The sequence below is a fragment of the Furipterus horrens genome, unplaced genomic scaffold (genome assembly GCF_987537825.1).
Source record: "Furipterus horrens unplaced genomic scaffold, mFurHor1.1.pri manual_scaffold_6, whole genome shotgun sequence".
NCBI classification, from domain to species: Eukaryota; Metazoa; Chordata; class Mammalia; order Chiroptera; family Furipteridae; genus Furipterus; species Furipterus horrens.
Genome location: NW_028327176.1, coordinates 13,432,629 through 13,444,635, shown reverse-complemented (window position 1 = coordinate 13,444,635; position 12,007 = coordinate 13,432,629). Strand labels below are relative to the sequence as shown.

Genomic DNA, 12,007 nt, shown 5'->3' with positions numbered 1-12,007 from the left:
CATATTCACCTTTTCTAGTGAGTGTCCTAGAGGATGTAGATCAGCAAACAGGGAAAAAACAACAAAGAGAAAGCTAGAAGGTCCAGGGGAACAGAGGGCATCAGAGGAAGTCCAGGAGTGGTAGCTGGTCAGTAGGGTTAGAAAACGGCCAGTGCAGGCTGGAAGAGGCGCCTGAGTCCTTCGGAAAGCAGGCCTCCGGGAAAGAAATGGAATTGCTCTCTTTGAGTTTATAGAAAATATCACTGATTGATAGGTTTATGCCAAAATGTTGAATCATCTGAAAAGTTCCTTTAGAAAAGCACCAAGTGAAAAAAATAAGACAATTGTTAACTCCAAAAAAAAAGAAATCACAATAAAGAAATGAGTTTTCAATATAGTACAATATGACTTAGCAGTGAGTAATATTTGCACAGTCATAAGAATCTAAATATTAACTTTTAATTTTGTAAAAAGCTGTGATCTCTGTTAGGGAACTGGGGACACAGGAGGTAGTAAGAGGTAAGTGTGGGAGAACTAAGACCTCATGTATCATGATGGGAAGTCAATAATCTAAAATAAAGATATCAAGAAATAGCAGCATATGCATATTTAGAAATAAATAGGCAAATGCCCCCCAAAAAACACAGCTGCACAAATTGAGAATGATAGCCTCTGTTGAAAGGGGAGTAACCAAAGGCCCAGAAGGGCTGAGACAGGAAACTGCTTTTATTCATAGTGAACCTTTTGGGGTTTGTTTTTTTTTTTTAACCTTTTGGTTTTGACTTTTAAAATTATATATGTGTGTGTGTACGTGTGTGTTAAATTAATAAAAATTAAACAAAAATAGAAAGCATCTTCTCGCTCTACAAGTCTATGAAAGTAGAATGTTTTTCCTTCATAGTCTGCCTTGAAGCAGATAGCTCTTTTTTCTTTCTTGAGATTTCCAACCCTAAATACAGCTCCACATAAAAAGTCTGTAACTAGGCCAGAATCTGTTAAACCTCGTGCTGAAGCGTTGGCGAAGGCCAAGAGCACAGAAGAGAAGATACAGAGGTATGTGAGGGGGAGGATGACAGATGCAAATGGGAGGATTGGTGCCCTAATCCCTGCGTTGTTAAGAGTCAACTGTATGCTGAAAAGACCTGCAATGAAAAATAGGTGACTAAGTGTTTCTTTAGCACAAGTGAAAAGCCTTTTTGGCTCTGGTGGTGAATGAAGGCTCCGGTTTTATCAATAGAAGCCCTGTTTCAAAAAGGTGGTTGTGGGGGAGTGGGAGTTAGTGATGGGGAAATCCCTCGTGGCAGCGCTAGCACCCACTCCGGGAGATTCCTTTGAGTCCTGTCCTCACCACTTTAATCCGATGGGCAGATGCCAGAGTCAGCTGCACTCAGCAGGGGCCTGCTGGCACCTGTTCAGTTGTCCTTTCATTGTGCCAGCAGTCGCCTGCGGCCTGATCCTTGACCCACTCCAGTGACCACTGAGCCTGCAGTTGTTCTGGCGTTCTGGGAAACTCGCCTTTTTGGAAGAATCTTCACTTTGTCCTGTTGCAAGTTTTCTAGATTAGCTGAAGTTTCACCATCAGTTTGTCCCCATCTGTTTTATCTTTCAGCAGTTCTTCCTGGTTCTAGTTAGCTGCCATGATACTTCTGCCTTTGCTTCAGCTGTAGATTTATTTTTCCCATTTTGTTACTTTTGTAACCTCAGTGATATTTCTGGGGGGAGAATAAAATATAGGTGATAAATCTGCCATATTGAACCATAAAATTTTCTTAGGTCCATTTACATATGAGAAAACTGAGGTCCACAGAATGAAAGCAACACACACACACACACACACACAAGACAAAAATATGCACAAAGTTACCCATTTAGTATATGGAGAATCAGGATTTAAATTTCAATCTGCCTGGTTTTCAAACATGCTGTGTACACACACACACACACACACACACACACACACACACACAGATGCAGTGTGGCCAAGTGGTTTAAAATATTTGTTAGAAATTTACTACAAGAGCATATCCAGGTGCATATTCCTTTTTCCGTCTAGACACCTTAGGAGGCTATTGTTGATCAAAACATTTACAATGTACTTCTTTGGTCAAGACCTCTGCTATGTTGGTTTGACTATCTTTACACCCCTCTCCTTTGAGGGTGGACTTGACTTGATAGTGTCTAAAGTTATTTAGAGCCAAATTTGTTGATCCAAGAAAAGTAATGCTTTTTTAAAAAGTCAAAACCAAAATTAGATGTAACTATAAGGAGGTGTATTTTTTGAAGGACTTATAAACTAAGACAGTTCTAGAAGGATTCCAAAAATATTTAAACATTGACAAGATCACTGGAGTAGATGAATGACTTCCTGAGGTCGTGGTTTTATGTTCCGTGAAAATACACATTCTCAAGTGATTCTTTTTAAAATATTAATTTGTAGTACATTAAAAATACTACATAACTCCAAAAATAATGTTTTACATAAAATGTTTTCAGTAATTAAAAAACCCGTTCTAATGTCCCTGCTTTTGAGATTGTATTTAGTATGTTGTGCCTATTAGTAGGCATCTTTTTGCTATTACAAAGCTGTAATGACTAATCTTATGTAGAGATAATTTACCACATATATCTGAAATATAAGTTCTGAATAGGATTGTTGGGCCAAAGGGCAGGTATATTTTGCCAAATAGCCCTTCCTGGATATTATACCAGTTTGTCCTCTAACTGATAACATTCCTCTTTTCATATGTCCTTGCCAATATGTTGAATTATGCACTTTCTCGTCTTTGCCAATCTGATGGTCTTATTTTTTTAATTTCTCAGTGAGTTTAAATCTGTTATAGTATTCCCTCACTTATCACAGGTATTAACGTTCTAGACCTCCCCACCTCCGCGATACATGAAAATCCACGAAGTAGGAATCTTACATTTATTTTAGTATTTATGTACATTTTAAGGCTTTATAAACCCTCCCCACACACTTATAAACCGTTCCCAGTCCCTTATTAACCTTTCCCACACTTTTATAAACACTAATTATGTTCTTAAACATATTCTGCACTCTTAAACCTACGTAACTTAAACAACATACGTTTACAGTACCACAAAATCCCGCGATACAGCGAAAAATCTGTGATAAATAATTAATTTTTTAAAAAATCCCGCGATAAGTGAACCGCAATATAGAGAAGGACTACTGCATTTCTTTTCTTGTGAATTAAGTTGATCACTTATCAATGATTTTATGAGATTTGTCCATATTCTTTAACCATTTATCTATTGGGTCTTTTGGTTTTTAATCTCATTGATTTATAGGAGCTTTTTGTACATCAGTGAAATTAGTTCTTTGTCTACATTGTATTTAAAAAAACAATACAATACTCAACTGCTGTGCATAATTACTGTCAAATGTAACACAGAACTGAACCATAAACCTCCTTTACCAACAGCTGAAGAAAATTAACTGTGAACAGCAGAATCACTCAATACTGATGAGTTAGAGGAGTAAAATGTGCAAAAGCCACTCCCGTGGTTAGACAATGCTTTGTCTGCAGAAATTGTTTAATAATGCAAGTTTTTCTTTTTCTAGGTTTAGTGTAGCTAATGGAGATAAAAAGTTTTTCTTATTACCAGACTTTAAATGGAGAAAATGTGTTGATCTCTTTGCAAAGATGATAATAAAACATTAATAGCTTCATCAGGACTCCCTGAGGGTTTGTTTTCTGCCCCCACTTCAGCTGCCTCCCTCCAATAAAGGGGCTAGCAGATGCATTGACTTCAAGTGCTTCTTTTAAAAAAGAAGGGAGATTGCGGGGTGAAGAGGGCAGAGTGGAGGTGGTAGAGGGTCTAAGGTGGGTAAGTGGTAATGGAAAAAATACAGTTAAGTAAAAGAAGAAGGGTGAGGTCAAGGAAGTAATCTAGTGGAGAAAGAGCAGGAAAGGGAAGGAGTAATCAGTATGTTGGAAAAATCTTTCCAGCTTCTTCCTCTAGTTTTTACCTGAGTTACCTTTCGTTGGCCTGAGATGAATATTCTTAAATGAAAGTCAGAAGGCCTGGATCCGTCTCCGCTTAAGGCAGCTGTGTTTTTGAGGGAAGAGCTGGAAGTTTTAAAGAGAACTTCAGTCCTCTTCCCAACTCTCAACATCAGAGAATCCAAGGCTCAGTTCTCAGTGCTCTTCTCTTATCAATTTTCGCCTTGGGTCATAAAAAAATAATCACTGTCTGTTTTGTGTTACGTGTATACATATTTACTCATGTTTGTGATAGGAACACAGACATGACCAAAAATAGGTTTATTCCCTGGACAAAGAAAAATAGCTTGCATTATTTTTTAAAACATTCCAGAAAATTCTTGATTTTTTTTTTTTTTTGTAGAAGTCCATTTCTAAAAGAAGTCCTAAGAGGTTAAAGTGACTTTTAGAGTAAAAACCAACTTCTTGTTAGCATACAGCCTATGCAAACAAAACTTTTAATTGAATCAAAGTTTAATTTGTTTGGATTTTTTTCTCTTTACCAAACTTAGCACATGAATCTTACTTTATTTTGAAAATATTGAACCCAACTTATAGTCTTAACATTTTTCCCATCAAGACTGGTAAAATGAGATACTATATGTTGTTATTGGGTCTAATAAACTACCTTATAATACTTAGTTTGATGGTAGACAGCCATGTCAATTTTCTTTGACTCTTAAATATTATTACTTTTTGTCTAGATTACATTTCTTCAAGGGAATATAGGAATGAGGAATTAATATGTGGAGCACAGCAATAGGACAGCTTTAGATAATCCTCTTTAACCAACTTCCTGATTTAAATAATGTTAGAAATCATGCGATTACTTTCCCATTACCATTTATTACTGTTTGTTTTTGTCTGCTTTATTTTTCAGAACCTATAGAAGTCAAATTCTCTGTCATTTATCATGATAGAGAAGACAAGTTTAATTGAAAGCTATAATTATTTTCATTTAGAAATGCATGTGCTTACAGGAACTACATTTCATTCATACTAAATATTGAGTATATATCACATAAAAGTGAGTCTGATATGTTTTATGTAGTTATAAATTATCAGCATCCAGCATTAAATACATTTTTTCAGGCATCCAAATAGCTACTTATTCTCCATTCACTAGAATAAGGAATTCTTCCTAATTATGCTCTTAAAACTCCATTTTCAGTTTTTTAAAAAAATATAATAACTTTGAATAGTGACAGATGGTTACTGGGCTTATGGTGAACACATTGTAAGGTATATAAATGTCAAATCACTATATTGTACACCTGAAACTAATATCACATTGTGTGTCAACTATACTTTGATTTTTAAAAATTGTATTAGTCTTCTCAGGTTGCCATTAACAAAACACCACAGCCCTGGTAGCTTAAACAAGAGGAATTTATTTCCCCACAGGAGGCTAGAAGTCCAAAGTTAGGGTGTTGGCAGGTTTGGTTTTCTCTGAGGACTCTTACTGGCTTGCAGATGGCCACCTTCTTGCTGTGTCCTCATGGTTGTCCTTCGGTCTGTTGTCTCTGTTGTCTGTGGCCTAACCTCGTCTTCTTACAAGAACACCAGTCACAGAGCCCACGCTAATGACCCTATTTTAACTTAATCATCTCTAAATACAGTCACATTCTCAGGTGCTGGGGGTTAGGGTTTCAACATACCAATTTGGGGGGAATACAGCTCAGCCCATAGCAATGATTAATTAATATATGTTCATTTCAGAAATTATAAGCAATCATTAGAAACCTTAAAAGAAAATAAAAGTAATCTTTAATTTCACTATCTAAAATCTTACCAAGGCTAGAACCCTGGCCAGTGTGGTTCAGTGGGTTGAGCACCGGCCTGCAAACAGAAAGGTCACCACTTCAATTCCATTCCCAGTCAGGGCACATGCCTGGGTTGCAGGCCAGGTCCCCAAGCTGGGGGTATGTGAGAGGCAACCAATTCAGATGTTTCTCTCCCTTTCTTCCTCCCTCTCTTCCCTGCTCTCGCTCTCTGAAAATAAATAAATAAAATCTTTTTTTAAATGTCAAGCCTGCCTTAATTGGCTTTTTAAAAAATATCTACCAAGGATAGGTAATCTACCAGAATTTTTTTCTGTTAATATATAAAATCATTTATAAAAACAGAATTATTCTGAACATAATGTCTTAGATTATGTTATTTTATTTTCCATTTAACTGCACATTGTGTGTATGTGTGTGTATATATATATATATATATATATATATATATATATACCATAATTTATAATCAGCCCCTAAATTTCTAGAATTTGGGTTATTTACAGTTTTTTTTTCTAGTATAAGTGGTACAGAAATAAGGTTTTCAAAAAAATCCCCACACAAAAACTTTCTAAAATGCATCTGCTGTTTTCTTCCATTACAAAACATAATTCAACTTTTATTTTACATGTCATTATAAGCATAAAGTATTATACTATTACTATACTGTTATATTTTCAGATTAACAACTAGAGCTTTGTCCACTGTTTTGCCCTTTAGTTTCTGTTCTTGCCTTTTATATAATATATTTTGTCTTTTGCTTACAGCTCTTATATCATGATAATAACACTGCCCTACTTATAGCATATTCCACTGTGCTGTAGACTGAAAAATCAGTTAACTAAACTTGTTATAATTATCTTTTAAAAATTTCTGACAAAGTCCAGAGTGATTCTCTGTGGTAACTTCAACTTATGTGCAAACTTTTTAACATCAGATTTTCTTTGATTCACAAACCTTTTCTCACTTTGTCATTTACTAGTTATTATATGGCCATATTCTAGATAGTTTAAGTTTCTGAATAAGTGACCTTTATATCATTAAGTTGATATTTTATCATTGAAATCTCACTCTGCTATACTATATATTATTTCTGAAAAATATTGCCATTTTATCTTCCATTATGATACTGACTTCTTACCTTTGCTTCTTTAATCAGGATTACCTGAGCTGGAATTGGAAGCAATCGATAACCAGTTTGGACAACCAGGAACAGGTGATCAGATTCCATGGGTGAATAACACAGTGACAGCTGTGAATCAGACTAAACCAGAAGAGTGAGTAATACATTTTATATTTTATAAAGTATCAGATACCAACCTCCACAACAGAGAACTATTTTTCCCAAACTGGGTTCCAATCTACATTGGTATTTTGTAAGACGTTAACAGAAGTGAATGATAATGAAAAAAAGGGACAGTGGAGGATGCAGTTAGATGTATTTACTGCATGACTGCAAGGCTAGTATGTATTGTAATTACCAAGAGATTGATGCCGTATGCAGCTGTTGGTTTACTTTTTATCTCTTACTTTACTTTGATTGATTATCATAAAGTTTCTGGGACGTATGGACAACTTGGCCTCGGTACAACAATTATGTTGCTCTTGAGCTTTAAGTTAGATAATTATTTTGTCCAGTTTTTCTCTTTGTTTGGAGCAAGAAGGTATACAGAAGGAAGGTACATTATCTACTTAGTGTCCCGTCTTGATTAGAACTTAATTTCTAATCAACACAGTTGGCTCTATTTCATAACATAGAGTACATCTCATACATAGCAACCAAAACATGACTAGATAGTACTGAGTATGGTTTAAAGCCTGAACTATGAACACATGAAGTATGTTCCCATTTACCTTCCCCAAAGAAGAATACTTACAACTGTATTATGTTAGTATTATTTTCTATATATTTCTAAGTTTTATGCATCATTTGAGATTGGTTTAGATTAGATTACATATTTCCTACATGTAATAAACACTTTGTTTTATTCCTTAGCACTAAGCATGTTTCATTTTTCTCGTCTGAGTTCTTTTGTAAATGGTAATCATGCCATGTTATCGATATGATTTGATCATCTTTGAAAGTTAGGTGATACAATGTATAGTACTTTGATTGTAGTTCAATTAATATCACCCATGAAATAAGTAGAATAAATATTAATATAGGCCTAATGATTTTTTCTGAGGTTTTGGCTGATTTTTATTTCCCACTTTCATTAAAAGTTCTTTTCCCTTTCTTAAATACACGTATGTTTGGTTAACTTTTAGGCTATTTTTGTAAGCCAACATGAAGAATATGGAGACAAAGTTCAGTGGCTGACAAAGTAATGAAAAATATGTTCATAAATTTCTGCACATTAAGTGTATCAGAAAGTTTTCTAGAACTAGATTCACACTTATCAGCATAATATGTCTGTCTGCATTCTTAAAATTGCATAATTATTTGCTCTACAGTTTCAAACTTTATATTTTAATTCTGCAGCCAGTGTATCAGTTCACAATTAGATGAACTTCTCTGCCCACCAACCACGGTAGAAGGAAGAAACGACGAGAAAGCCCTTCTTGAACAGCTGGTGTCCTTCCTCAGCGGCAAAGATGAGACTGAGCTGGCTGAATTGGACAGGGCTCTGGGGATTGACAAACTTGTTCAGGTATTTCTTAAAGTGGGCATTGTTTAAATGACACATCCCTGAGGAGCTATAAAATGGTTTTTTTAATTTTATTTATTATGCTGTCACAATTGTCCTGATTTTTCCCCTTTACCCCCCCTCCACCCAGCACCCTCACTCCCTCAGGCAATCCCTGCACCATTGTTCATGTCCACGGGTCATGTTGTATAAGCTCTTTGGCTGCTCCATTTCCTGGACTGTACTTTACATCCCCATGGCTAGTCTGTAACTACCTGTTTGTACTTCTTAATCCCCTCACCTCTTCACCCATTCTCCCACACCCCATCCCATCTGGCAACCATCCAAACACTCTCTGTATCCATGAGTCTGTCTCTGTTCTTCTTGTTTGCTTAGTTTGTTTTTTAGATTCAGCTGTTGATAGGTATGTATTTATTGCCATTTCATTTTTCATAGTTTTGATCTTCTTTTATTAAATAAGTCCCTTTAACATTTCATATAATAATGGTTTGGTGATGATGAACTACTTCAGTTTTTTCTTGACTGGGAAACCCTTTATCTGTCTCTCGATTCTGAATGATAGCTTTGCTGGGTAGCGCAAACTTGGCTGTATGTCCCTGCTTTTCATCACTTTTGATATTTCTTGCCAGTCCCTTCTAGCCTGCAAAGTTTCCTTTGAGAAATCAGTTTACAGTCTTATGGGAACTTCCCTGTAGGTAACTCCCTGCTTTTCTCTTGCTGCTTTTAAGATCCTCTCTTTATCTTTCACCTTTGGCATTTTAATTATGATGTGTCTTGGAGTGGGCCTCTTTGCATCCATCTTGTTTGGGACTCCGTGCTTCCTGGACTTGCATGTCTGTTTCCTTCACCAAATTAGGGAAGTTTTGTTTCATTATTTTTTCAAATAGCTGTTCAATTTCTTCCTCTTTCTCTTCTCCTATGATGCACACGTTGAACCTCTTGAAGTTGTCCCAGAGGCTGCTTACACTGTCCTCGTTTTCTTAGATTCTTTTTCCCTCTTGTTGTTCTGCTTGGTTGTTTTTTGCTTCCTTATGTTCCAAATCACTGATTTGATTCTCAGCTTCACCCACTCTACTGTTGTTTCCCTGTCAATTTTTCTTTATTTCAATTAGTGTATCCTTCATTTCTGACTGGATCTTTTGTGTGCTGTTAAGGGCCTCACTAAGTTCCTTGAGCATCCTTATAACCAGGGTTTTGAACTCTGCATCCGATAGATTGCTTATCATCATTTCATTTAACTCTTTCTGGAGTTTTGTTCTGGTTTTTTCATTTGGGCCATGTTTCTTTGTCTCCTCGTTTTGCAGCCTCCCTGTGTTTGTTTCTATATCTTAGGTAGAGCTGTTTTGACTCCAGATTTATATCATTACTTCTAATTTTAGGATTTAATATATCCTTTATTCATGATAGTCTTCAATCTATATTTTTCATATTTAAACTTTCAGGTTAGTATTCTTTAGACTGTGGGGTTATAAATCAATTTAGTACATCATGACCAGCAATTTTTTAATGGAGTATTCTAGAATAGTGTAAAATATAAAGTATTAAAATGTATAGCCCATGAAAAAGGAATCATAAAACTCTCCTTTTAGTTTTACAGTCTCACACACACATACCCTACACACACCTACATATGACAGGTCACAATTTAAATGATATTTCTTACAATGAGTAATAGTGAAAACGTTTGAAAGCTATAATGCTATAGCATTCTGGTATGTGAACTGAATTTTTTTCCAAATAAGATAAAAATATGAATTCTGTATTTGAGATAGAAAAATGCCTGACTGATCCCTCCTTTAGTAATGTATTTCCTGTGGTAACCTAGTTAATATAAAGTTTGTTGATTCTTAGGCTTTGTAATGAAGTTCTTTTTAAACCTTTTTGCTTCACTTCATTGACTTAAGGCCTTTATTTTAACTGTATTTTCATTTCCTTACTGAGATTTTTAAACACCTCAGTTAATCTGTTAGTCCATTTCAAAAGTAACTTTCAAAGGTGATTCCTTTAAGTAGTAAACACTTGGAATGCTTCATGAATTCAGCATGAATATATTATGATGAACCTTTCTAGAGATGCTCTCAAATTCAAAGTTATATAGAGAAGCATGTCGTTTATTGTTAGAAACATATTTGTAAAATATCCTGGCTTATTTTCTTACAGGGAGGTGGATTAGATGTATTGTCAGAGAGATTCCCACCGCAGCAAGCAACACCACCTTTGATGATGGAAGAAAGACCCAACCTTTATTCCCAGCCTTATTCTTCTCCTTCACCTACTGCCAATCTCACTAGCCCTTTCCAAGGCATGGTCAGGCAAAAACCTTCGCTGGGGACTATGCCGGTTCAAGTGACCCCTCCCCGAGGCGCTTTCTCACCGGGTATGGGCATGCAGCCCAGGCAGACTCTAAACAGACCTCCAGCTGCACCCAACCAACTTCGACTTCAACTTCAACAGCGATTACAGGGGCAACAGCAGGTGAGCACACTTGTTCAGCAGGTGATACATTATAAGAGCATGCGCTGTCTTTGTAATGAGACAGCCCAATGGCTACAATAAGGGTGTCAAGTCTGCTCCCAGAACCTTTATGAAAGTCTCAAAACACCATTCTTAGTCTGCTAGGGTAAGAAAAGGGGGCACTTTTATTATTCAGTTAAAGACTTCCGGCTCGTAACAAAGCACTTTGAGACCTACAATTTAAAAGCAATTTAGTCTTGTTTTTGAGATAAAAAAAATCAAGGGTTAACATTGTATAATTATTAAATCAATAAAGAAAAACATCGCTTAATTTATAGAGTATCAAGAGATACTGTTTATGATTGCTGAAACAGAAAATAAAGTTTATTGGCCTCGCGATGTTATTATGTTAGGAGAATGGAGAAAAGGATAGTTTGATGGTGTTGGGTATTGTGGGTGAGTTAAATCTCCTTTGTGACAGGTAATAAGTAGCTATAGTGACATAAATATTTAAGGTTGTATAAGCAGCAAATATAGAGATAATTATCAGGAGCCAAAAAAGGACTCAAAGAGGAATTAAGGGAAGTGAAGGAAGAAAAGAGAAACAATGAACAGGAATAGTAATAAGCTCTGAGAATAAGTTAAAGATAAACTACTTCTTGGTATACTTGTCATTCTTCCTAAGATAGCATAAGAATAGGAAATGCTTAATAGTTCCCCTGTATTTAATTTTTCATAAACATATTTAAGGGGACTATGTTAAGTATTGTGAGGAAAACAAAGAAAAAATGATACAGGCAACTTTCAGAACTTATTGTCAGCTTGGGATATCTAAGATATAACTAACTGAAAAGTTAAATAACAGCACCAGCAGTAAGTGATTAAATACTAACCAGAAAAGGAAGGTGTAGGTATGCTGATTTCCTCAATTTACAGGACAGAGTTCAGTAAATACTGTCTAAAGTTAAACGTTCAGTGAGCAAGGCCAGCTCAACAATTAGGTCAGGTTCGTGAATAGATGAAATGATAATTCATACTTTGTTCAGAAAACAATTGCTTTTACTTTCATTTGCTCCTAAAGCAGCTGATAAGCAGAGCAGCCTTGCAGAGAATGTACATGAAATAAGGATACAAATAG

The 12,007-nt window shown here is 35.7% G+C and overlaps 1 protein-coding gene across 7 annotated transcripts in view; it reads left to right on the top strand.

The window, feature by feature from the left end:
- NCOA1 (nuclear receptor coactivator 1) overlaps positions 1–12,007 on the top strand; it is a 196,419-nt gene that overhangs the window by 153,453 nt on the left and 30,959 nt on the right. For all 7 annotated transcript variants that reach the window (XM_090280977.1, XM_090280976.1, XM_090280979.1 and 4 more), the window contains exons 14-16: positions 6,927–7,044; positions 8,250–8,418; positions 10,576–10,890. In XM_090280977.1, the coding sequence (XP_090137103.1) occupies positions 6,927–7,044; positions 8,250–8,418; positions 10,576–10,890 (602 nt within the window). The remainder of the gene's footprint in view (positions 1–6,926; positions 7,045–8,249; positions 8,419–10,575; positions 10,891–12,007) is intronic.